Source organism: Myxine glutinosa, chromosome 10 (genome assembly GCF_964187855.1).
Source record: "Myxine glutinosa chromosome 10, kmMyxGlut1.1, whole genome shotgun sequence".
In the NCBI taxonomy this organism is placed as follows: domain Eukaryota; kingdom Metazoa; phylum Chordata; class Myxini; order Myxiniformes; family Myxinidae; genus Myxine; species Myxine glutinosa.
Genome location: NC_136270.1, coordinates 55105251 through 55129477, shown reverse-complemented (window position 1 = coordinate 55129477; position 24227 = coordinate 55105251). Strand labels below are relative to the sequence as shown.

General features: G+C 46.1%; 1 protein-coding gene across 3 annotated transcripts in view; it reads left to right on the top strand.

Annotated features, from left to right (window-relative positions):
- Positions 1 to 24227, top strand: part of METTL25B (methyltransferase like 25B) — a 40046-nt gene that overhangs the window by 3447 nt on the left and 12372 nt on the right. For 2 of the 3 annotated variants that reach the window (XM_068127718.2, XM_068127717.2), the window contains exons 3-6: positions 3183 to 3375; positions 12245 to 12307; positions 19034 to 19159; positions 19310 to 19910. In XM_068127718.2, the coding sequence (XP_067983819.2) occupies positions 3183 to 3375; positions 12245 to 12307; positions 19034 to 19159; positions 19310 to 19910 (983 nt within the window). The remainder of the gene's footprint in view (positions 1 to 3182; positions 3376 to 12244; positions 12308 to 19033; positions 19160 to 19309; positions 19911 to 24227) is intronic. The other variant, XM_068127719.2, reaches the window with a different exon arrangement.

The window sequence follows — 24227 nt, the reverse complement described above, 5'->3', positions numbered from 1 at the left end:
CCAATAGTGAAGAATCACTTTTAAAATTCTAGTAGTCAGATCCGGATCCGGATCTTCACCAAAATCTAATAATTTCGTCCTTGTCACATACGCTACATCTCTGCCAAATTTCGTCAGAATCCGTCCACAACGAGATATTTTGTTCCCAAACGGACAGACAGACAGGGGTGAAAACATAACCTCCATCCACCTTTGGTGGCGGAGCTAAATATGAACAGCGTAACAACAACAGCAATGCGGAGATCATGAAGACCTGCGATTGAGGGGTGGTGTGGAGGGGGAAGGGGTGGAGGGGGCGGAATTGTCATCAGCTCGTTATCTGTTTGTCCATTTGTCACGCCATCTCCTCATACACGGTTGGGCAGAACTTCACCAAACTTGATAGTTATGATCGCCACATGGCAAGAAGGTGTGACAGCAGTGTCATTTTTGGCCCTGCCTCGTGGGGCCAAAAGGTCAAATACCAGAAAATGCAATTATGGGCACATTTAAAAACATTTTCAAGGAAACTTTGTACATGCAATCAACATTGGGGGAACGCATGAAATATGTTACAATTTTGTGGATTTGATCCCCGGTTCATGCCCCATGGGGTGGGGACTTCGTGCCACAGGGGTTAAAAAAGAAGATCTTTTTCTGGTGTAGCCCGTTGGGCAATGTTGTCTAGAACAGTGTTTGTCTGTCCGTATGTCCCCACAAACAGATCAGACAATCAATCAGAGCTGAGGATTTGCTCACATGATGGGGGACGCATTTAGTAATCATTACAGTTGCATATTTTACTGAAAGGAAAAATAATTACCTTCTGTGGAACGTTTTGGGGTCCCAGCGGGTGTCGTAATGTAGGGAGGAGGTTTTGATTTTGAAATTATGATTTTGAAATGTGATCAACATGGATGGTAGATCAACAACATGCATTTTGATGTACATAAGTAGGGAAAATGTAGCTTAAGTTTGTGTTTAAATGCTCATCATATGAGGGACGATGACGTGTTAATCCGTAGTAAGGATTAAGATTAATTTGCCCTGTGCGTGAAACCCTCTGTGGCCATTCCTAACATTTTTTCCGGTACGGCCGGCCAAGTATGACATCGCCGGCCAAGTTAATCACGCTGCATGGACATGATACAGTGAAGACCCGCCGAGGAGAAGCGGAGCGACCATGGTATGGTGGGTGGGGGAACAGAGCCGGCAGGCCACACCTCCCGGGTGACGCAGCTGGATGATATGGCCGAGCTCGAAGTGGAAGCTTCACGATTGGTTCGGAGAGCGAGAGTGTGAGCGGTAGCAGGAAGCTTCGCAATTGGTTGGGTAAAGCAGAGAGCATGATTGGTTCTGGCTGGAGAAGAAGCTTGGAGATTTTGCTTCTGAGGAGAGCGCGTTGGTGGTGTGACTTAGGAGGCTCGTTGTCTCGAGTGTGCTTGCAGCAGGACGTTTTTCTTCCTTCCCCAAAAAGGAGGATTTCTTTCCTTTCTCACGCCGAAGGAGTGCGAAGCGGTGGACGGAGGAGAAGGGAACTGGGGCCGTGCTCGCCACCCACCTTGATACCGGGCACTTTCGACACGCGGCGTTGCTGCCATTTTGACAGGCTTCCCGCGTGGTGGCTCTGGGCTTCGACAGCTGCCGACCTTACCACAGGACCCATTTTGGGGCCAGCTGAGTGTGCTGGACCGTGAATTTTATTTTATTACCTCTCCCTGTGTGCGTGTTTGTGTCCGTGTTTGAGGATCCTCAACATAACCTTTTACCTCATCTTTATTTTCGTGTTTTCATTCCGCGCTTTATCTGATTATATATTATTATTGTTGCATTTTTGTTGTCGCGTTTCGGTTGGGTTTCGGAATAAACCAGTGTGTTTTATACAGATAAACGCTTTGTGTCTCTTCCATCCTGCGTGCACAATAACCACCATAATTGGGAGATCGCCTCGGGAGTTAAGGCTGGTGTTAACTAGCTACGGACGTGACATTTGGTGTCAGGAGTGGGATTCGAACCCTGCGGGACACTTGGTGTCCATGATTTTTCCCTAATGTTCTTATTACATTTGGCCAGCCAGGAAATCGAGGGCTCAGTAAAACAACAACTATAACAAATGGACTCATTTGCTCACAGCTCCACCAGGGCTGACAGAAACAGCATATGCCGATCTGCAAGGGAAAGACGTCATCTGAACATTCCCGAAGGACGAATACACTCCAGCCCTCCGACGACTCATAATGAGGAGGCCACACCGCAGTCTTCGTGATTGGTGGAGGCGCGATGCGATGATTGTGTCGCGCTCGATGATTGGACAGAGTGTGACGTCAGCATGGAACATTCGAGAGCTGAAGCAAAAAGACGTGGTCTCGCCATTTTGCTCTCTTTGTCCTGGCACTTGTTGGAGGCAGTCACATTTAGCATTTTCTCTCTGTCCTGACATTCGTTGAAGGCGGTCACGTGCTTCTCTTTGTGCTGGCGGTTGTTGGAGGCGGTCGCATTTCCCTCTTTGTCTGGCTTGGTCGCCTGGCGGTGGCACATCTTTGGCTCGTGTGCGCTGTAGAAAGAGACTGAAAAAGAGAGGTTCGTGGCAGTCAGCATCGTGAGAAGGACCTCACGTTGGGACATTGAGGAGCGTGACTCCGTGCCATTTTGTGTGCTTCCCGTGCAGTGGTTTGGAGGCGACGAACGACTAGCAAGCCTTACCAGCCATTTGGGGACGCAAAGCTGAATGCCGGCGGATTACCAAATCATTTTATTTTCTTTTATCATTCCCTTGTTTGTATATGAGTATGATTGGAGACGTCTCAAATTAGGAAATAGTCTCTACCTCACATTCATTTTATTTGGTTTACAATTACTTTTAATAAACTCATTATTTGTTGAATTTTACTTTTCTTGTCCTGGTTCGTTTCGTTGTTTTGTGGGTTCGGAATAACCCCATGTGTTCCCGATCAGATAAGAATTCGGGCCTTCCCGCACGCGCGATAAGATAATCCCGCCAAGTTCGAAATACACCTCGGAGTTAAAGATTGCTTTAGTCACTCGTCCTCTTGGGGTCTTAACCCCAGGGATGCGACAATATGTAGACAATATAAAAACATGTTGACATGGTCAAACATTTTCTCGCAGACTGCTGTACGTTAAACCCTATTTTGGCCAGATTTTGGTTCCCAAACTATAATATTGTCGTTTGCTCATTGCAGCTACCCGGCCGTGTGGCCCCTTTCACTGTTGGCTTTCAAGGCGACCTCAGCCGCTCTGACTCTGCCCCGGTGGCCCGCATTGGGGGGCAGTCTCGAGTTTAATGGCGATGGAAGTCAGAGCCGGCTGCTCGGACATGCTTTTCGCAGGCACGTCAAGCCCAAGAAACAGCATGAGATTTGCCGACTGGGTCAGGTATGTCTAAAAAGCAGGAAAGAGTGATTTTAATGCAGGCCTGGATGCATAGAGTAATTACCTATTTTCTTTTCTAAAACTATCATTTTCACTTCCTAATTACCTCTCGGTTATCGGTACTGCACAAACACCTTCTGTTGTTTACCTCTTCCATAAGTCTTGATATATGTTATTGTTTGGAAAAGTACTTACTTTTCCCAGATGGTGAAATGAGCAAAACTATGAAAGAAAAGAGCTGATTAAGTTTCTTCGGTAAACAAATCCTGTTGTAGTAGGAAATGAGTGATGCAGCCACCGGTCGGTTGCTATCACTGTGACGTCATTGTGACGTGACATGTACGTATATCATTACATTACTGTATGAGGAATGGTTGATCAGAGTATTGATGGCAATGTACGAAAGAGTGCGCACAGATGTAAGGACGAAGGACGGGAACAGAGGTGAGTTTGAGGTAAAGGTGGGAATGCATCAGGGGTCGGTACTAAGTCCACTACTATTTGTAGCTGTGATGGAGGTGCTGGCTCAGAACATAAAGGGGGGTTTGCCGTGGGAGTTGTTGTATGCAGATGATCTGACCTGTTGATTGCAGAAAGTATAGATGGACTGAAGGAGAAGATGAACAAGTGGAAGGGTAAAGTAAACCATGTGGGTAAAGCATGTGGTGAGGTGGAAAGAACTGGGAAGTGGCCGTGTGCTGTGTGCAGGAAGGGTGTCAGAGTGAACTCCATTCAACGTACAATGTGCGCTGAGTGGGTTAATCAAAAATGTAGTGGTATGAGAGGGTCATTAACCAGTGTGGCAGCTACATTCAAGTGTAAGGTGTGCACAGAGGGAGCTGCAGATGGAGGAAATGTTGAATTGAATCTTGGAGACGGCGTGAAAACATTTTGCTACCTAGGAGACATGCTGAATGGAGAAGGTGGATCAGACTCGGCAATGGTTGCTGGAGTAAGATCTGCATGGAAGAAGTTTCGGGAACTGAGTGGCGTGCTGACGAGGAGGGGTGTCGTTGAAGCTGAAGGGAAAGGTGTATGCTGCATGTGTAAGAAGTGTTATGATTTATGGGAGCGAGACATGGGTAATGAACGTGTAGAGCAGCAACGAAGGCTGGAAAGGGTGGAAATGCGAATGGTTTGGTGGATGTGTGGAGTATCGTTGAGAGAGAGGAAGACAAATGATGAATTGCGAAAGATGATGGGAATAGAGCCTGTGATGGATGCTGTGAAGAGAAACAGGTTGAGATGGTTTGGTCATGTGTTGAGGAAGGATGAAAGTGATTGGTTGAGAAGAGTGATGGAAATGAATGTAGAAGGAAGTAGGGGACGGGGAAGACCGAGAAAGACTTGGCTAAAGATGGTGGAAGAAGAAATGTGGGCAAGGGGGTTAACAAGGGGAGATGCAGAAAACGGCAAAATGGAGAAGATTGCCATGGGACCGCAAGGCTAACCCCCGCTCTAGCAGGGAAAATGGCCTTAAAATGCCTGTTGTGTGTTGTTGTTATGCAAAATGCCATGTTAGGTGAAGCCAACATTTTGTATAAAGCTTCATGGTCACCCAATAATCAAATGAGTGGGTTTTGTGAATGTTTCCATCTACAGTACAATCCTTTTGTTTGATGAAAATGAAATACAGTAAACCTTTAAATATTGCGGGGGTTACGTTCCTAGAAAATTCCGCAATAGTTAAAACCAATTTCCTATGGGAATAAGGGGCATTGAGAAAATATAGAGGTAGGTGGGCAGCAACTAAAATAAACACATCACAATTGAAATAAACATGTAAAATAAATATACTGAACATCACAAGAAACTTATCACTTTCATTTTTTGAAATGTGCAGCTTTACAAACACGTTTCTTCAATTGTAATGGCTGATTATGTAACGGGAACTTCACTTCAATCACCTGGTTGATCAACAATGGCATGCTTGAGGGGTTCTGTATAGGGATCTTTCCCTTTAAATAATGACCCTCATAATGAAATCCTTCAGTTCTCGTGGTTAGACATTCATTTACTGCTGTCTATAGTCACTCTAGAGGCTTCTGACAGGGAAAACAACAAGAAAATTCAAATTCTACGCCTGACATCTGAACAACGTTTAAGGGCAATCCTTGGGATGCTTGAGGCGGTGTAAGCCAGCGAACAATTGCCCAACGTCTTGGTTGATCACAGCCTGCAATTTCCAACCTGGCCAGGCGTTACGGTGAAACTGGAACTGTGAATGATGGTCCACGAAGAGGAAGACCATGGGTAACCACCCCAAACCAAGACCGCTGGGTTGTGCTGCAGCATCTTCGTTATCGTTTCCACCCTGCGACGCAAACAGCTGCAGTGGCAAAAGGTCGCCACAACAACCGCATCAGTGTCTGTACTGTGCTGAGGCGCTTGAGAAGTCGGAGCCTGGTGGCAAGACGTCCTTGCAGAGGTCCAGTGTTGGAACGCAGTGCATCGGCGGAACAGACTAAGATGGTGTCTGCAGCATCACCGCTGGACACAGCAACAGTAGAGTGCAGTCTTGTTCAGCGGTGAGTCCAGATTTTGCCTCCATGCTGCTGATGGGTGTCAACGGGTATGGCGCAGAGGTGGGGAAAGGTATGCATCATGCTGTATTCGCCAGATCAATCGTTGGGGAGGACCCAGTGTGATGGTATGGGCCGGCATTTCCACCCGTTTCAGGACACCTCTGGTCGTCATCTAAGGCAATCTCACTAGTCAGCGTTATGTCAATGAAGTTTTGAGACCTCATCTGCTGCCATTTCTCCAGGCTCATCCTGACATCACAGTTTTCCAGCAGGACAACGCTCAACCCCATGCTGCTCGCCTGCCCACCAACTTCCTCCAGGAACAGGGTGTTGAAGTGATGCCTTGGATGCCTTATTCCTCTGACCTCAATCCCATTGAGCATTTATGGGATGAGCTTGGTCGACTTAACGGCTGTCAATCGGAAAATGCTCATTCAAGGCTTGCAGGAGGAGTGGAACAGACTTCCCCAGGACCGCATCAGACGTCTGGCACAGAGCATGTGTCGGAGGTGTACAGCCTGCATCACAGCTCAGGGAGGACACACATGATATTGAGGACTGCTGTTATTCTGTCCTTGACTGTTCGGAGTGTTGTGTCCATTCCTGTGTCATTTTGTTATAATAATAATAATAATAATTCATTTATTTTGTATAGCGCTTTTCCAGAAGCCCAAAGGCGCTTTGACAGAGTGGAAAACATAATGCATAACAATACATGAAAACAACAATTGCAAAAAGACAAGAATCAAGAAAACAAACAGCAGCGATATACGGCATATATATAAGACAAGAATCAAAAAGACAAGACAAGAATCAATAGGGAAATATTTAAAGCAAAAGGAGGGAGAAGGAGAAGAGATAGTCAGGGGTTAAATGCTGTGGGTTGAATGTTGAATGCAGCGTTGAACAGGTGGGTCTTTAGTGATGTTTTGAATGTGGTGAGTGAGGAGGAGTCTCTGATGGTGTGAGGTAGTGAGTTCCAGAGGGTGGGAGCAGCGATGGAGAAGGCCCTGTCCCCCCAGGATCTGAATTTGGTCCGGATGGAGGGGGTCAGGAGGTTGGTACCAGCAGAGCGGAGGTTGCGGGTGGGAATGTGTCTGGAGAGGAGGTCAGCCAGGTAGGATGGGGCCAGGTTATGGAGGGCTTTGTATGTCAAGAGGAGGATTTTGTACTGGATTCTCTGGGGGATGGGGAGCCAGTGAAGCTTGTAAAGGACGGGGGTGATGTGGTCACGGGTCCGGGAATGAGTGAGTAGACGGGCAGCGGAGTTCTGAATGTATTGGAGTTTATTGGTGATTTTTGAGGGTGAACCATAGAGGAGGCTATTGCAGTAGTCCAGACGGGAGGTGATGAAGGCGTGGATGAGGGTTTCTGCAGCCGTGGAGGAGAGGGATGAGCGGAGACGGGCAATGTTTTTCAGGTGAAAGAAGGCTGACTTTGTGATCTGTTTAGTGTATTTGTCGAAGGAAAGGGTTTGGTCAAAGATGACGCCAAGATTCCGGATGTGAGGGGAGGTGGATACTGGGATACCGTCGATGTTGAGGGCAAAGTTATGGGTGGATTTTGTGAGCGTTTTTGGGCCAATGATGATTATTTCAGATTTATCACAGTTAAGCTTGAGGAAGTTGATTTGAAGCCAGGATTTTATTTCAGTGATGCAGTTTGTCAGGATAGAGTGGGTGTCGGTGGAGACGGACTTGGTGGAGATGAAAAGCTGGATGTCATCGGCGAAGCAGTGGAATTGGAGACCATGACGGCGGATTAAGTGACCGAGCGGGGACAGGTAAAGGATGAAGAGGAGGGGGCCAAGAACTGAACCTTGGGGGACACCTTGGGGGAGGGGAGCAGTGGGGGATTTGCAGTTATTGATGGAGATGAACTGGCATCTGTCAGAGAGGTATGATTTAATCCAAGAGAGGGCAGTGCCGGTGACGTTAAAGGTGGATTCAAGTCGGGTGAGGAGGATAGTGTGATCGATGGTGTCAAAGGCAGCGCTGAGGTCGAGGAGGACGAGAATGTTGAGGTTGCCAGCGTCAGAGGAGAGGAGAAGGTCGTTGGTGATTTTGAGGAGAGCAGTTTCAGTACTGTGGTTGGAGCGGAATCCGGATTGGAATGTTTCATACAAGTTATTGGCAGAGAGATGATGTTTGAGTTGAGTGGCTACAGCGCGTTCCAAAACTTTTGACAGAAAGGGTAGGTTGGAGATGGGTCTGAAGTTGTTTAGGGTGTCAGGGTTTAGACCAGGTTTTTTTAGAATGGGGGTAACAGCAGCAATTTTGAGGGAAGGTGGGACGATGCCTGTAGACAGGGAGGAGTTTATTGTTGCAATGATAAGTGGAGAGAGAGCAGGGAGGGAGGCTTTGACAAAGCTGGAGGGGATGGGGTCAAGAGTGCAGGTGGCAGTTTTCATTCCTATGAGGAGTTCAGAGAGGTCAGTAGGAGAGATTGGGGAGAACCGAGACAGGGGATGGCAGGACAAGGGGGGGCAGGTGGTTGGAGGGGGAGCGGGTGCGGCGGTGGTCAAGCTGTTGTAGATGTTGTCAATTTTGCGTTGGAAGAAAGAGAGGAAGGAGATGCAGTTGTCTACTGTGAATGACTGGGTGGTGGTGTTCAGGGGGCGGAGGAGTTTGTTTATTGTCGAGAAGAGTGCTTTTGGGTTTCCGGAGCCAGAGTGGATAATTTGAGAGTAGTAGGCAGAGCGGGCGCGGGAGAGGGCATCTTTGTAGTGTTGTATGTGGTCCTTGTAGGCTTGGGAGTGAACTGTGAGACCCGTTTTATTGCGGAGTCTTTCAAGTTGGCGAGCACGAGTTTTCATCAGGTGGAGTTCAGGGGTAAACCAGGGAGCAGAATGGGTGAAAGAAACTGTTTTGGTTTTTACAGGCGCAAGCTGGTCAAGGCAGGAGGAGAGAGTGTGGTTGTAGTAGTCAGTGAGGTCGGAAGGGGTGTGGAGGTCAATGAAGGGAGAAGTGGACATTTTTTCAGAGAGGGTGGATGAGAATGAGGTAGGTGAAAGAGCGTTTAGCTTACGGAAGTTGATTGTGCGATAATGCCTTGGTGTTGGGGCGGGGATGTTGATGGTCAGAGTGATGGCTAAGTGGTCAGAGAGGGTGAGGTCGGAGCCATAGAGATGGTGCAAATTTAATCCAGTGGAGCAGACAAGGTCCAAAATGTGACCACGGATATGGGTAGGAAAGTCGACATGTTGAGTGAGGTTAAAGCAGGTGAGTAAATCAGTGAAGTCAGTGGTTATTGTGGAGTCAGTGGAGTCCATGTGGATATTGAAATCACCAAGGAGGAGGATTGAGGGGGAGAGGGAACATAGCTGGGTCAGAAAGTAGGAGAAGTCAGACAGGAATGATGGGTGTGGTTTGGGAGGGCGGTAGACGACAGCCATGACTGACTGCGTGTGACCAGAGAGTTTTAAAGCCAGGTGTTCAAATGATGGAGCAGATGAGATGGAGATGAGGTTGGTCTTGATGTCTTGACGGTGGATAACGGCAATTCCACCACCTCGGCCCTCCGAGCGTGGTTTATTGACGTAGGAATATCCATTGGGTGTGGTGAGGTTGAGTGTGTAGTAGTCCAGAGGTTTTTGCCAGGTTTCGGTGAGACAGAGAAAGTCCAGTTTGTTATCCAGGATGTATTCGTTCAGGATGAGGCATTTATTGTTGAGGGACCGGGTGTTGAACAGGGTGAGCTTGATGTTGTTTTGAACAGCAGGGATGAATTCAGGTGATTTAGCCAGGGTTCGTAGGCAAGAGGTGCGATCGTGTGGGTTGCTGTGACCAGGTGCGCTGGGACGAAGAGTGAGAGTGCGCTGAGCCGACCAGAGGACGGGGATGGAGTGACCTGATTGCAAATAAACAAACTTGCGACCGGAGCCACGGTGAATGTACCTGGGTCGTCGGAGGAGTCCATTTGATTTGATGGCAGAGATGCATGATGGGGTGGAGCGGGTATTGAGCAGAAGAAGCCTTGCGGCGGAGTACTTCAGAGCCATGCCAGGCAGGAGCGAAGGGACGAGTACGAGGCCAAGGTCGAGGAGGCAAAGCGGCAAACGCAGCGGCAAACGCAGCGGCAAACGCAGCGGCAAACGCAGCGGCAAACGACTGCAGCCGCTAATCAAGACCACAGCGGCAAACAAGGCCACAAGGCCACCGGCAAACAAGGCCACGGCCACAATCAACGGGAGCGGGCCTTTCGAATTCCGTATTCCGTACCATCAAAAGCAGATTCCGTTATCCAGCCGGAGAACACGCGGCACGTGCGGGTGTGAAAAGGCAGGACAGGTGTGAGATGTCAGGTCAGAAAGGTAGAAGCAGACCCTGTACATCCATCCAGTCGGAGAAGCGGCGAATATGCAACGCCAGCGTCCTCTCGCAACCGAACCCGGAAGTCAATGACTGTTATGAAGTTATGACTGTATTCAGGTGCGTGCCTTTGTGTTGCAGTGCTGTGACTTTTGTTGCACCACCCCTTGTGATGTTCATGTTTTTTGTGATTGAGGCAACCTCTTGTTTATTGACAAGTGTTCAGTAAAGATAGCTGAACTTTACCTGTGTTCAAATATTTATCATTTTTGCATGGAGGATTTTAATGAGTGTCCTTCTAAAGATTTGATACGTTTATTTTGATGTTGAGTTTATCAATGCACAGCCTTTCCCTTCTGGAAATTGTCTAAAGCCCGCCTGCCTATCTGTCTATATCTGTCTATATCTATCTATCTATCTATCTCTCTCTTTCTCTTTCTCTTTCTCTTTCTCTTTCCCTCCTCCTCCTCCTCCTCCTCCTCCTCCTCCTCCTCCTCCTCCTCCACCTCCTCCTCCTCCACCTCCTCCTCCTCCTCTCCCAGAGTGTCGGTGATGCCGACGCAACTACCTGAGCAAGGGCTGAGTTATACTAGGTGGTTTGCCATTGCCCTCCCAACATTAGTTAGGACAGGAGTTTGTAATTTGTTCACGGTGCCAGCGATAGCTCACTTACTCTTCGCAAAGGACATCGTGGGGTCTTCGACGTCCTCCAAATAATCCTGGCAGACGGGATGCCTGTTGAACATTCATTTGAGGGATGTCACACGCATTGATGAATGACCTTGTCTCCGAAACACCGGGATGACAGTTTATAGCTGGGTCGAGATTCAAACCCCGACAAGATGGCTTAGCGGCGAGTGTGCGTACCTCTAGGTCATCCTTCCAGCACCAAAGCCTCCACCATTCCTCCCCTATGCCCACAATATCTTAAATTGGTTCCCTTTGTAATCTGTTGTTTCTTTTATATGTTGTTCTACAGCTCCTAAACCATCAAATAAATAAATATATAAACGCACTCTCGTCTGACCAAGCTTATCCAACACCTCCACTTTCTGAGTCAGACATCACTTTTCTTCGACATTTTTCCACTTGGGTCACTACTATAAACAGTTATCCTCTTGGGAGCGATGACTAAAAATCATTAAGGGCAATAATAACCAAAAACAAATAAATTTATTATGATTACACAGAAGATTATACCGGATGTAGTGTCTACGTGGAGATCGGTACAGTAAAGTACTGTACACACAACATGTTTCAGTTACCACCTGGACCTCAGCTGTGCTGCTGATTTACAATTATATGTGCAAGGTTGAAACTGGTAACATTCATCACATATTCTCCATCGTTTTATTCTTCAGCGTCATTATTAACGATGCACGAGAAACAGCAAAGGCTCGTGGTGGGAAATGAACTCGGTTCAAAAACTGTGATTGGTCGAAATTAAACCTGCGATAACTAATTCAATACACAAGAGGTTCCTCATAATTGGTCGAAATTAAACCCACGATAACTAAATCAATACACAAGAGGTTCCTCATAATTGGTCGAAATTAAACCTGCGATAACTAATTCAGTACACAAGAGGTTCCTGCGATAACTAAATCATTACACAGGTTCCCCACAATTGGTCGAAATTAACCCGGCGATAATTAAATCTGTCCACAAGAGGTTCCCCACGATTGGTCAAAATTAACCCCGTGATAACTAAATCAGTCCACAAGAGGTTCCCCACGATTGGTCGAAATTAACCCCGCGATAACTAAATCTGTCCACAAGAGGTTCCCCACGATTGGTCGAAATTAACCCCGCGATAACTAAATCTGTCCACAAGAGGTTCCCTACAATTGGTCGAAATTAACCCCGCGATAACTAATTCAGTGCACAAGAGGTTCCCTACGATTGGTCGAAATTAAACCCGCGATAACTAAATCAGTACACAAGAGATTCCCCGTGATTGGTCGAAATTAAACGCTATGTTTTACTAACTTTCCAACTTTGATGTACCAAGCTTTGTTTTCACTTTGTCTTTTGCAGATTGTGAAGGATCTTTGTGATGATTTAGGTTGCAGGGAAGTTGTCGACATTGGCTCTGGCCAGGTCAGTTGCTGTTTAATATGTTCTTATATATTTAAACGAGTTTACGAAGCTTTATGCTTTATCCTGGTACGAATTATTACGTGAGGCCTGCAGTACTTAAGTCGATCTTGGACCTGAGTCGATTGGTGTCCATTTTACGTGACTCTCGCACCTCGACTCATGACGTGGGAGATCGATGACTTAGCAGAATGTGGAACTCGAAGCTTTAGATTTGTTGTTAAATTTGCGACACTGTCGGAGTTATTTTCAAGATGGAAATTTAATTGTAAAAATGAAAAAACATCTCTAGAAAGGACTAAAGTAAATACTAGAAGTTAAAAATCAACTTGGTCTTGATCATGAAGGCTCGTGTCGTCCTGTGTCGCTGGACAGGTAGAACAATGGATAGAATGAACGGAGCATTGATCAAAGCATGCCAACCACCGTGGGTAACCAGGAGGTATGCCAACCACCATGGGTAACCAGGAGGTATGCCAACTACCATGGGGAACCAGAAGGTATGCCAACCACCATGGGTAACCAGGAGGTATGCCAACCACTGTGGGTAACCAGGAGGCATGCCAAACACTATGGGTAACTAGGAGGCATGCCAACCACCGTGGGTAACCAGGAGGCATACCAACCACCATGGGTAACCAGGAGGTATGCCAACCACCATGGGTAACCAGGAGGTATGCCAACCACCATGGGTAACCAGGAGGTATGCCAACCACCATGGGTAACCAGGAGGTATGCCAACCACCATGGGTAACCAGGAGGTATGCCAACCACTGTGGGTAACCAGGCAGTATGCCAACTACCATGGGTAACCAGGAGGCATGCCAACCACCGTGGGTAACCAGGAGGTATGCCAACCACCATGGGTAATCAGGAGGCATGCCAACTACCGTGGATAATGTAGTGGATTTTTAAATTAATTTAGCCTTTAAATTATTTGACAAGACTCGATCAAGGTCCACACTCGTCTCAGAAGACAATTAATGATTTAATGACACATGGGAGTACTTGATTCACCGGTACCAAAGGTATTTACAGAAAAACACTTCCATTTTGAGTTACACATACACGAATAAAACGAATACACTACGCTACATTCAACACAGATCAACACACTACATTTAATACATTACAACTGAACCAATAGCTCCCTGATCGTCAGCAGCATGGCTATTTATGGTCAAAGATCAAAGACAGTTCAAATGAGGTTTAAAGAGATAACAAGCATTGCGTGATTCAACTCCTTTGGTCAGCACCTCTCTCGGCCAAAAAATGTCAAGTCATGAAGAAACACAGAGATTTCTAACATCTTACAAAATAAACAAAGCCTACTGCTTCTTACAGATAATATGCATTCGCGTGACTGAGGACATCAGTTTTTTCTCAGTCTCTAAGAGAAAAACAGGGTTGGAGAAAGTTCAAATTAGTGAGGGTCATACATCATTGTTTTAAATCTTTTTAATATATGAGTGCATCTCCAATACTGCTGAGTTTTTGACACAACAGATATAATTGCCAGTGAATAAAAAATGTACACCTTTATTTAAATAAAGAACCCAAGAATTGCCTCATTATGTAAGAAAGATATAAGGAAAATAACATGGCGCCATTCACGTATTCTGTTTTTTTTGTGATTGATGCCTTAGCGGTCACTCTCTATAAGAAAACGGACACCAAAACCTGACATAGGGAACCGGGTTATAATTGAATGATTATAATTTGGATACAAACGTCGGTTGTGGTATGATGCTTCCCAAAACCATAACTTAGATTGTTGTTGCAAATTAGACATGAAAATTGTGATGTAAAGATTTGAATAACAAGAGTCAACAACTCGCGAAAATGGAATAACGATCGTTACCTGTCGTGTTTCTCTTCATGACGACCGTTATTGCATTGGTAGCTCATTCCAGCTTCGTGTTTGTACACTAACGGTATTACCTGCAGGAACACCTAAACATAGCCTACAGTTGTAGAGCCGGTTTAATGCAGCTGACTGAAATTAGTTATTAGTAATTTTGATTTGATGTTTAAAAATTATGGTGGTGTCCTCATCGTCACGATTGTTATTCAAAAATAAAACGGATTTTTTTTTTTTGTTCATTGCGCTACTTTATTTTAATAAAATAGTTATATTAGATAACTTTATACCCAGTAAATTTTCAATGCTATAGTAAGTCAGTTTAACTTGCGAGTCGGCTAGCTTCAGCTCCAACGTCCGCCGCGTCCTCCATTTTGCCGCGGCATCCATCGGCGACGATTGTTACTTCTGTGATTAACATCGCTAAAATTTAACTCTTTCATCGAGCCATCTGACAATCATCTTTCTTGATTTGTAAAGGTAAGATAATTTTGAAGGATTTTTGTTGATGTTTTGATGACTCATATATGTGCGCTTATAAGTTTTATGAGATGTTTTTTTTTTTTTTTTTTTTTTTTTTTTGTATACAAGATCGAGGCTCGTGAAAGAGCGAAATGCGAAAATTGTTCGTGAAAAGAGCGTGAAAAATTTCACGAAAAAAAATCGTGAAAAAGAGCGAAAATGTTTTCTTTTCCGTTCCTATCATGAGGTGTCGTTTACTTGTTTTGTCCTCTTGAACGCACGATCGTTATCTTGAAGATCGCATTCTATTTTTTTTTTGTTTACTGGAGCCGTCTACTGCTGTTTGAGAATACGGAGATATTATGAGTTATTAGCCACAGGTTTTACTGATTTAATATTTTTTTTCAAATGAAAAGTTAATTTCCTATGTTTACTTGTGCACATGCATGCTAGAAACGATCTTTGTGAGGACACCGAAATCCTAGTGTCGTTTATCACGAATGTTACCACATCGGGCGATTTCAACCCATAATCACTTTTACCAAAAGGAATGGGGAACTTTTGAGCTAGAATTATTCATGTATTTAATTGATGTCGAAAACAAAATGGTCGTCATATGGGTGGAGTTTTGTTGTTGTTAAGCCATTGTAAGTAATAATTGCTGCAGCTTTAGCAGTGCAAATTATTAACAGTTGGATGTAATTGTTGGATGCCAAGTTGGATCATGTCCCAATGTCAACATCACAGGCAAATGGGAATGGAGTTAAATAACAGATCAGTGCAAAAGGTAATTTTTTGGGGGGTACCAAAATTAATCCTAAGACGTTTTCTCCTTTCTTTCTCTTCCACCCCTCCCCCCCACCCCCACCCTCCCTTAGAGAAAGGAAAAAAAAAAATCTTACAATCCGTGCAGAAGGGAATAGTACACTTTGAATGTAAAAAGGGGTTAATATTTCATGAAATGGAATGATAAGATTACAATCTGCAAATTCTGATGCTTAAAATGGGGGGGGGGGGGGGGGATGTTTTAAAATGCTCAAGTTTCTGCTGACGAAATGAGGATTTATTTATTTTTTCAAATAGAAAGGGTATGACATCAGATGATGAACCTTCAAGCCTTACTGTTGCTGCTGCTACAATCAATTTATCTTTCCACTTCATGAAGTATGGTGTCACAGAGGACACCAAGTGATGAATGTTACTCTGAGCATAGGGTTATGTATCCAAGCAATTTTCATGAACTTGGCATTGTGATTTTATCTTTTGCAATGTTTTGTGTATTGTGGCAGTGTTTGAAGATTCTAATAAAGATAAAAGTTATGAGTGAACCTCAATTTGAAATTTTGAACCCATTATCACGTTTTTAGTAGCAGTATTGGAGACGCACTCATATATATATATATATATATATATATATATATATATATATATATATATATATATATATATATATATATATGTATATAGGTGTCATATGAAAAGTCGTATCATATATAAATATACTATTTATACAATATCAGGCTAACAAGGGACTTTAACACTGATTAATATCGTCACGTGAAAAAGTAAGTACATGCCAAGTAAAGTTTTGACTTTTTCAACATATTTCAACATACAGCTATTTGATCTTCATTTCAACAATATTGATAGATAAAGGTGATATAATATAACAAATATCATGAAACATTTACATTTTGTCGTCCATTGTATCTATCTATAATTCCAGTAATCTCTGTTTGTACGTTTGTCTGTGACCGCTGTTTCTCGACAACCACGGGTCCGATATACTTTTAACTTGCCAGGTATATTGCTGGGGACCCGAGGATGTGCCTTTTCAAGGTTTCATATTAATCGGACAATTACTTACCGAGCTATGTCCAAAAAACGATTCAACCAATCAGAGAGCAGCGAACTATCGCGTGTGCCGAACGTGGCGGACACACTCTGCCTCGGATGGCACATTTGAGAGCGTATTCATTTATTTCACGTTTGCAAACTATGTTGGCGTTAAACTATGTTTTAAAACTAATAAAAACGAATTTGCGATTCATTCGCTTTCCTGCGCGTTTGTGCACGCGATGGCGATTTCTTTACCAAACTCCGGAAGCCGTTCGCTTTGGACCAAACCATTTCATGTAAATAGAGGGGGGGGATATAATTTTAGATATAGATATAGTACGGGCAATGCCCTAGTAATTTAAATAAACATAAATGCAAATTTCGCATGTGGAAAAAGTAAGTACACCCCTACATTTATCACTACTTCAAATACCTAAAATTAGAATCAGGTGCACCAGCTCAGGTGCAAATGATTAGAACATTGTTGGAGAGGATCTTGGAGGAACCTGTCTTATTTAAACCTCAGACATTTAGTTTGGTTTGCTCTTTGTTGTTGAAGTGTGCGGCGTCACCATGCCTAGATCAAAAGAGCTCTCTGAGGCCTTCAAAAAGAAGGTTATAGAAGCGTACGAGTCTGGGAAGGGATTTAAAAAGATCTCCAAACAATTTGAAATCAATCATTCGTCTGTCCGGAAGATCATCTACAAGTGGAGAAGATGCCAAACAATTTGAAATCAATCATTCGACTGTCCGGAAGATCATCTGCAAGTGGAGAAGATGCCAAACAATTGCCAACTTGTTCAGGCCAGGCCGCCCCAGAAAGTTCAGCCCGAGAGCAGACCGCAAGATGCTGAAAAGTCTCTAAGAACCCCAGAATGTCATCACGGGACCTACAGGTAGCTTTTGCCACTGTTGATGTCAAAGTGCACGAGTCTACCATTAGAAAGAGGCTGCACAAATCTACATGGGAGGTGTGCCAGGAGGAAACCTTTGCTGTCCAGAAAGAATATCAGGGCAAGACTAAAGTTTGCCAATGAACACCCAGGCAAAGACCAGCACTTCTGGAACAATGTGCTCTGGACAGATGAGTCAAAGGTAGAGCTATTTGGCCACAGTACCAGAAGACATGTTTGGCGAAAACCAAAGACAGCATTTGACCACAAGAACCTGATACCAACTGTAAAGCATGGTGGTGGAAATATTATGGTTTGGGGCAGATTTGCTGCATCAGGGCCTTGGCTGCTCACCATCATAGAATCCACTATGAATTCTTCATTGTACCAGAGGGTGCTTGAGGATAATGTGAGGCCATCTGTCGGAGAAGTTGAAGCTCAACCGAAGGTGGACCTTGCAACATGACAATGACCCTAAACATACCAGTAAATCCACCTGGGAATGGCTGAAAAGAAAGAAATGGAGGGTTCTGGAATGGCCAAGTCAAAGCCCGGATCTAAAACCCATCGAGATGTTGTGGGGGGATTTGAAACGAGCTGTGCATGCAAGAAACCCTTCAAACATCGCACAGCTGAAAGAATTCTGCATGGAGGAGTGGGCAAAAATTTCTCCCAGTCGATGTCAGAGACTGGTAGACAGTTATGAGAAACGCCTACTTGAGGTTGTTTCTCCCATAGGGGGCAATACCACCTATGAGAGCCAAGGGTGTACTTACTTTTTCCACATGTGAAATTTGCATTTATGTTTATTTAAATTATACAATGGACTACAAAATGTAAATGTTTCATGATATTTGTTATATTATATCACTTTTATCTGTCAATATTGTTGAAATGAAGATCAAATAGCTGTATGTTGAAATATGTTGAAAAAGTCAAAACTTTACATGGGGTGTACTTACTTTTTCACGTGACTGTTTGTATTCATTAAGTTTACGTGTTTGCATGGCAAGGTCGAGGCTCAGGGAAAGCCACTTGATTTACACAAATTACGTACGCAAATTAATTTTCTTCTTTTACAGTAACCAGGAGGCATGCCAACCACCGTTGGTAAGCAGTAGGCATGCCAACCACCGTAGGTAACCAGGAGGCATGCAAACCACCGTGGGCAACCAGGAGGCATGCCAATCACCGTGGGTAACCAGGAGAAGCTAACATTTCAGGAGTTAACCCTTGCTTCCCATGGTGCTTGGTCATGGTTCTGTTGGTTTCATCCACCGACGTGACATCATGAGGTTGGCGATGTGAGAATTAGGAAATTGAGCGACTTGACCCGTGAGACCAGAGATGTGACTGAAGATCGTTACGATCATCAGTTATCCGATTGGTCTCCCATGTCCCAGATTTCAGTTCTTCAGACTTCTTCAGACTTCAGAATCGCCAATTACAGAAAAATGCCCGATCCACGACTTTACCCATGGCAGACTGGCTTTGAACAACCTTTTCCAATGTTGCAGCTTTCATTTTTTAAACTTCATAATAATTAGTCCACATAATGTAGACGCTGCAGTTATAAAAATTAAAAGTGCACAAAGTTCATATCCTTTTACCAACTGGCAGCTTTACACGGTAATCCCCTTTATTACCCCTTTACATGTTGTTTTTTGTTCCCAGGGTCACCTGTCTCGGTACATGGCAGCTGAACTCGATTTAACAGTCACCGCTGTGGAAGCGGATCCCCAGCTCGTGGCCATGGCAACCAAGTTTGATCAGCAGCTTGCTGAGACGCATCGCAAAAAGGTCACTATTTAATGTTTGAGTATTTTATATTATGTTCATTAAAATAATATAATTAATGGCCTGAAAATCCTTCCACAAAAAAACAACCTAGTAATCAAATGTTGGACTAGTAACTAGTAACTCATCTAGTGATCGAACACTTCTTTTCAGGTTGGACCAGTGGCAATCAAGCTGCCACGTCACGTGGTCGGACATGTGGAGTCAGATGCATCATGGGAAGAATTTGCTTCCATGGTCTGGCCAGAAGACAAAGGCCATAACTCTTTACAAAGTCTCGAACACCTTCACATCGACGGTCTTTCGGTTAAACGGTCTTCCGGTATGCATGGGCCTCGTGGTCGAAAAGACCGGCAGGTTTCTGAAACTTTTCCTTTGGCAGATGACGAGACAAAAACGGATGCTTCGACTCATCCGGTGTCCCTTCGGCATGCTGTGGACACCGGAGCGTTAAACGGTCTTCCTGGAAGAAAAGGTGGTGCGGGCATCGACGAGGTTCGTAACCGCGTGAGCGGGCTCGGTTTGGAGGGCCGACAAGCGGACGACGTCCGCGGAGGCCGCGCCCAAAATGGCGGCTTCGTGCTGACCGGCCTGCACGCCTGCGGTGACCTGAGCGTCACCACGCTGAGGCTGTTTGCCCAATGCCCGACGGCACGGGCACTCACGTCCATTTCTTGCTGCTACATGAAGCTGTCGACGCGTTTCCAGCCCCATCCACCCGGCGCAGCGGAGTCGCTCGGCAGGACACACAAGAGTATGAAGAGCGCACCCGTCTCGTGGGTGTTAAGTTGTAATCCTTGTAAAACATTCGCAACACTAATGTTGTTGAAGGTATTTATTTAAACATTTTTACTGTTAAATGCTTCGTGCTCATGGAGTCTTATTCACATTTCACTCTGACTTCTGTGTTTACAGTAATCCCTCATCACCCATACAATGTTTCTCAACACGCTTGTTCCGGTTTTACACGAGTTATGCATTATGAATACCCCCAATACCCCCCTATGAATACCCCCCCCCCCCCAATCCGCTCGCTCGATTCGGACATCCGCTCCTACAAAACGTGACCCAAACCTGCGATACGCCACATTGGGACTCACGTGACCACACTTACCTCAAGTTCACGTCCAGCTCGGTGTGGCTGAGAGTGAGTTATAGTTCACTCACCAAGGAGACAACGCATTTAATTTGTGCTTAACATGTCAAATGTCGAAGTCCAAGGAAATTAAACAAAGCTTTTCCCTTCAAGTTAAATTGGATATTTTTAAACGCTTCGAGAGTGGACAAGGCCGCGCTTGTGCATTTTCGTTTTCTTTTATACACTTTTATTAAACACTCGGAAGAGCACCTGTCCTGAGTGACGGAAAAAGCTGGATAAATGATCATCCTCCCTTCTGTCCCCCTCCCCCCCTCCCACCCACTCCACCCTCTGTCCCGTCTCCGCCACTCCCCCGTCTCCCCCACTCCTTCGTCGCCTCCACTCCCCCGTCTCCTCCACTCCCCCGTCTCCTCCACTCCCCCGTGTCCGCCACTCCCCCGTCACCCCCACTCCTTCGTCGCCTCCACTCCCCCGTCTCCCCCACTCCCCCGTGTCCGCCACTCCCCCGTCGCCCCCACTCCCCCGTGTCCGCCACTCCCCCGTGTCCGCCACTCCCCCGTCTCCGCCACTCCTTCGTCGCCTCCACTCCCCCGTCTCCCCCATCTCCCCCACTCCCCCGTCTCCCCCACTCCCCCGTCTCCCCCACTCCCCTGTCTCCTCCACCCCCTCCCCACTCCACATGTCTGTGCTTCCATCTTTTTAAACAGCTTTAATTTCCTTTTCAGGTTTTTATTGCTTTTGCTATTCAGTTGTTACTTCTATTTGATATGTGTTCCTGACCAAACTCGTTACAGAACGTGTGTGCCGCCAAATGAGCTTCCTGAGCAAGGGTTGTACTGGGTGGTTTGCCATTGCCTTGCCAGCGGTAGTACGGATTGGAATTTGCAATGTATTCAGGATGCCAGCGATAGCTCGCCCACTCGCCACGAATAGGACACCTCGGTATCTTTAACGTCCACTAACCCATGCCGGCAGATGGGCCGTCCATTTTGACATCCATCCGGGGGATGGCACACCCACCGATGAATCGACGAGCCTGTGAAACACCAGGATGAGAGTTTGTAGCTGGGTCGGGATTCGAGCCCAGCCTCGAGAAAGGTTATAGGTGAGGGTGTGTACGTGTAGGCCATCCTGCCAGCCCGATATGTACAATTACCTTTGTTTATTATATTTGTGCTTTTGTTCTGATATTATAAATCATATCTATTGTTACAGATACGACTTTGATGGTATGGTGGGCCGAGCGGGATGGCCGCCGTATCCGTACAAGTTACCCGATTGTGCCCGAATGTTGACTAATCGCGCTACGCTGGCTCAATAGGAAAGAGAAGACACCCGGCTGGGTTATAATGACACAATACGACACCAGGGGTTCAGTTCTCAAGTATATTCGTACGGAAAAAGGTTAGATTACAAGGACAAGAGGGAAACATAGGAAGGTGGGCACTTAAACACACTCTTATATTAACCCTAGACAGACCACAGATAAACGGGACAAGGCTCACTCACACGGGGTTTGATGGCCAGGAAAGCGGCAGTCGATGGCTCAGGTGCACCTGGCTCAGGGACAGAATCGCGTACGGTGGTGTCCAGCAGATGCGGGGAGGTCGCTCAGCGCTCGTGGGTCGCGACTTTGGTCTCAAGCTGGGGAGGTCGCTCAGCGCTCGGGAGGGTGGCGTCTTTTCCTTCCAAGCTCGGGGCGCATCTGACGTCACGTCCGGCGCGGGGCCGCGTATATCCGGCGGGGAGTCACGCCCTCGCTCGTTAGCTCCGCCCCATATGGCATCGGCCCATGGCTTCTCATTGGGTGCGGGGGTTACCGGCTCCGCCCTTGACGAGGGGCCGACAGGGAGCCCCCTTCTGGGTAACCCCGTCGAGCACATGTTCAATGGCGGCCAACCGAGCCGGAGTGAGGACGCAAAGCCGCTGTTGTTGTGGTTGTTGTTGGAGCTTGAGATGATGGGAAGAGATGCGGGGAGGTATGGGAAGGTCCTAAACTCCTACTGGTGCCATATCATCACATTCTGGTGCAACGAAGAGTCATAATTAATGGAAACAAGTCCTTAACTGACATAGATTAAGAATAACTAGCAAGATGTCCTATAATTGTCTACGTGTGGTGCGGGGGACCTGGGCACGACATTTAATGGGGGAATGAAGGGGAAGATCGGCTCTAATGGGTGTTGTTTACAGACAATGGGACTAGGGAATGGGGTAAGGGGAGAGTTGGGGAGTATCGGAGAAGATAGGGGAATATTTACAAGCGGATATGGAGGTCAAATTCCATATTCGCAACATTGCACCCTTCTCTACCCTCGGGGCGTCCCGACCCGATAAATTTTTACCTACTTTAGTGTGGCACGCAATGTAGTTCCCTCTACTATTAACTCTACCCTGAGTGCGACAGTTTTACAGATATTCACAAATGAGTAAATATGTCCCCCTGCGACGTTGCACCCTTCTCCTCTCAGAAACACACCCACAGGATAACCGAATCCGGAAAGAATTCTCAAACTAAACATACAGCCGGTAGGGAGCATTATTTACAAGACTACGCTGCTATTTACACTACGATCCAGGACCTGTTTTTGGAGGAACACATGCAGATGTTATGCATAGAGAGAGCGCGCTTGCCAACATCGATACACCAACCCACGAGTGCTCTGTGGCCGACGGCCTTTAATAACGTGCAGAGCACCCTTTCCTGAGCATCAACAGCACCACCCCACCACCAATCGGTGTAGTCACCATTGTTCATTGGAATAAAAATAAATTCGACAACCCCTAACCCTGCAGGTGTCTCTTGCTCTTCTTGTGGTGCACTTGGTGGTAACTAAAAGTGGTTCACCTGTATGGCATAGGTGCCACGTTGACCCATAGGTCCATCCCCGGGTGGTGCTTGGCCGCAAACGAACTGCGGTCCATTGTGGGTGGCCACAAACATTGCGGTCCATATGGTGTATCGATCCCGGCAGCAAACAGCGGAAGTGCAGGCCCACAACTGCGCAGCCAGCACCTCTCTCTCCTCTCTCTCTACCCCAAAGCCAGATCCTCGGAGGTGGGAGACAAAAGAAGAAACAAGTGAGTAAGGTGGTAAGGGCGCAAAAGTGCACGCAATATAAGGTAATGCACACTGGGGGCACATGGGAACCAGGTGAGACAGGTACGTTCCTATCGTACGCCCCCCCCCCACCAGGTAACCTACATGGCCCCTCCCTTACCCCTTACTGCATCCACACAACACAACACTACTCATAAACATCTACTTTACAAATCAACAAACATCCCTACTGTCTTCCCCGTTCCTCCCATATACCAAATTCGTCTTCTCTCCCTCCTAACCAATCAAATTTGCCATTTTCAACTCTCATCAAAATTTGCCATCTCCAACTGAACATCAAAATTTGCCATCACCAATTCATCATCAGTCCCTCCTAGGGAGGGAGAGATGGAATCACCCCAATGTCTCATCCACGTCGTGATGCGTCTCACAAATCCTCACAGCAATCTCATTTCCTGTGGTAAAACAAAGAAAACACAGGTGTGGAGTCATCATCATCACCACAGGTAAGTGGCTGCGTATGGTGCGACAGGTTCATCAATCCTAACTATTTCCTAAGTGACTTTAACAACTTTACACTACCCGGGGTCTTTCTCCGGCCAAACCATTGGCCCTCTTACACTATGGGTTCTAAAAACCAATTCCCATTGGCCAAACTGTGGTGCTTTCCAATTTGGGGTCTCACTCCCCCGATTCATCTCCCGGTGCCCTCGTACAATTTCTGGGCTGCGACGTGTACCTCTCCCAGTGGGTCTACCCACCTGCACACCTCCACCACTGCAGTTGCCTCCGAGCTTACCTGCTCCTTGCCCTAACCTAACTACCTGGGGAAGGCCCTCTGGCACTCTCCCCACTCGGTGCCCTCTCTGGCACTGGGCTACCCGGGTCCGTCCTCCGGATCCTCGGGCCCC